Here is a 1,383-nt window from a genome sequence, read left to right as displayed (position 1 = left end):
AATTTACTACTTTACAACAGCAAGCAAAAATCCGTCATACTCCTTTGCCCCAACTGTTTGCAGCACTACAGCATCTACCCGGCCATCTAATCCAACCTGTTTTACCAAGTTATCAACATCCTCCTCAGACTGACCATCCTTAGGCATCCCATTCTCTACCAGGTTTCTGACAGCATTATCCACGTAAATCACACCTCCCTTACTTGTCAACTCAACAGCGTACTCAAAGTATCTTCCTTGATTACCCCAATCCGCATCGATGAATACGAAATCGAACAAGGGTCTTTGTCCGCTGGCAATTTCGCTCCTCAGTCGTGGGAGAATATCCAGGGCCGCCCCGAGTTGTACATCGACCTCGTCAGGAACTTTGATGCCAGCAAATTGTAAGTTTTCAATTGCTACATCACGTCGATGAGGATCAATTTCAAGGCTTGTAATTGTTCCTCTCCCTTTCATATGTCTTGCTAGCCAGATACTGGAGTAGGCTCCTAAAGTCCTAATTTCAAGTACATGCCTAGCTGAACTCAAGGTCACAAGCATAGAGCTGAATTTTCCTTGAATCGGAGACATGGCAATCATTGGCAATCCTTTGTCGATGCTGTTTCGGAGGGCATGATCGAGGCTTTCAACCTTAGATATAAGATGTGCCTCAACATAAAAATCAACTGCCTCTTGTTACTTTTCGAGGTTGGCAGACATTGGAAACGGTGTTGTGATTGTGAAAATAGAGAGGACAGGTGAGAGAGAATGATTGATGGTATGTGGGCTACATGTACGACTTTAAATCCTAATTTGATTCCCTGTCTCCGTCATCGCTCGGCGTTTTCAAACTCGGATTTTCTACGCACGGGGTTTGAAATCTCTTACTACCTTCCCAAGTAGGCCAGAGTAGATGCATGATCCATGACCGAACCTTGGATTTCAAGAAACAGAAACCTCGGGCAATCGGCCATTACCTATATCCGAACCTTCTAACTAACTCTTGGCCGGTTTTGCGGACTTTGAAAACATCCGTCCTCGCGTCTACATACGTGTACATGCTACTACTCCGTCATATTCATTTCAACTAAACTATTTACATTACCGCTCGCGCAACCTTGAGACAATTGGAGAAAGTGCTAAGCAGAGAGCTGGGTCTTGGACAAACTCATTGTAAGTTGTAAGGATATCGCAAGGTCATGAGTGGACCAGTACACTTGAGGATAGAAAGCAGAGATCGGAGCGGTCGTCTTGTGCGCAAGTTTCTAGGGTTTATAGAGTCGTCGGCAGCTTGAACATCTCGTGGAGTGATGTCTTGAGACCGTAGCAAAGCCCAGGTCATCTTCACATGCTAATGTTTGGGATTGGCTCTACATAGTGCTTTGATATCTGAGGGGTTGACAG

At 45.0% G+C, this 1,383-nt stretch overlaps 1 protein-coding gene across 1 annotated transcript; it reads right to left on the bottom strand.

Moving 5' to 3' along the window:
* Positions 1-6: 6 nt before the first annotated feature.
* On the bottom strand, positions 7-953 carry BU24DRAFT_445591 (S-adenosyl-L-methionine-dependent methyltransferase; the record flags this gene model as incomplete). The annotated part of the gene is made up of 2 exons (XM_033530714.1): positions 7-622; positions 868-953. The coding sequence occupies 2 exons, from the start codon at positions 951-953 to the stop codon at positions 7-9; spliced, it is 702 nt and encodes a 233-aa protein (XP_033376579.1).
* Positions 954-1,383: the final 430 nt, after the last annotated feature.

The sequence above is a fragment of the Aaosphaeria arxii genome, assembly GCF_010015735.1.
Source record: "Aaosphaeria arxii CBS 175.79 unplaced genomic scaffold BU24scaffold_51, whole genome shotgun sequence".
Lineage (NCBI taxonomy): Eukaryota > Fungi > Ascomycota > Dothideomycetes > Pleosporales > Aaosphaeria > Aaosphaeria arxii.
The sequence above is the reverse complement of the archived record's forward strand: the minus strand, read 5'-3'. Positions and strand labels throughout refer to the sequence as shown.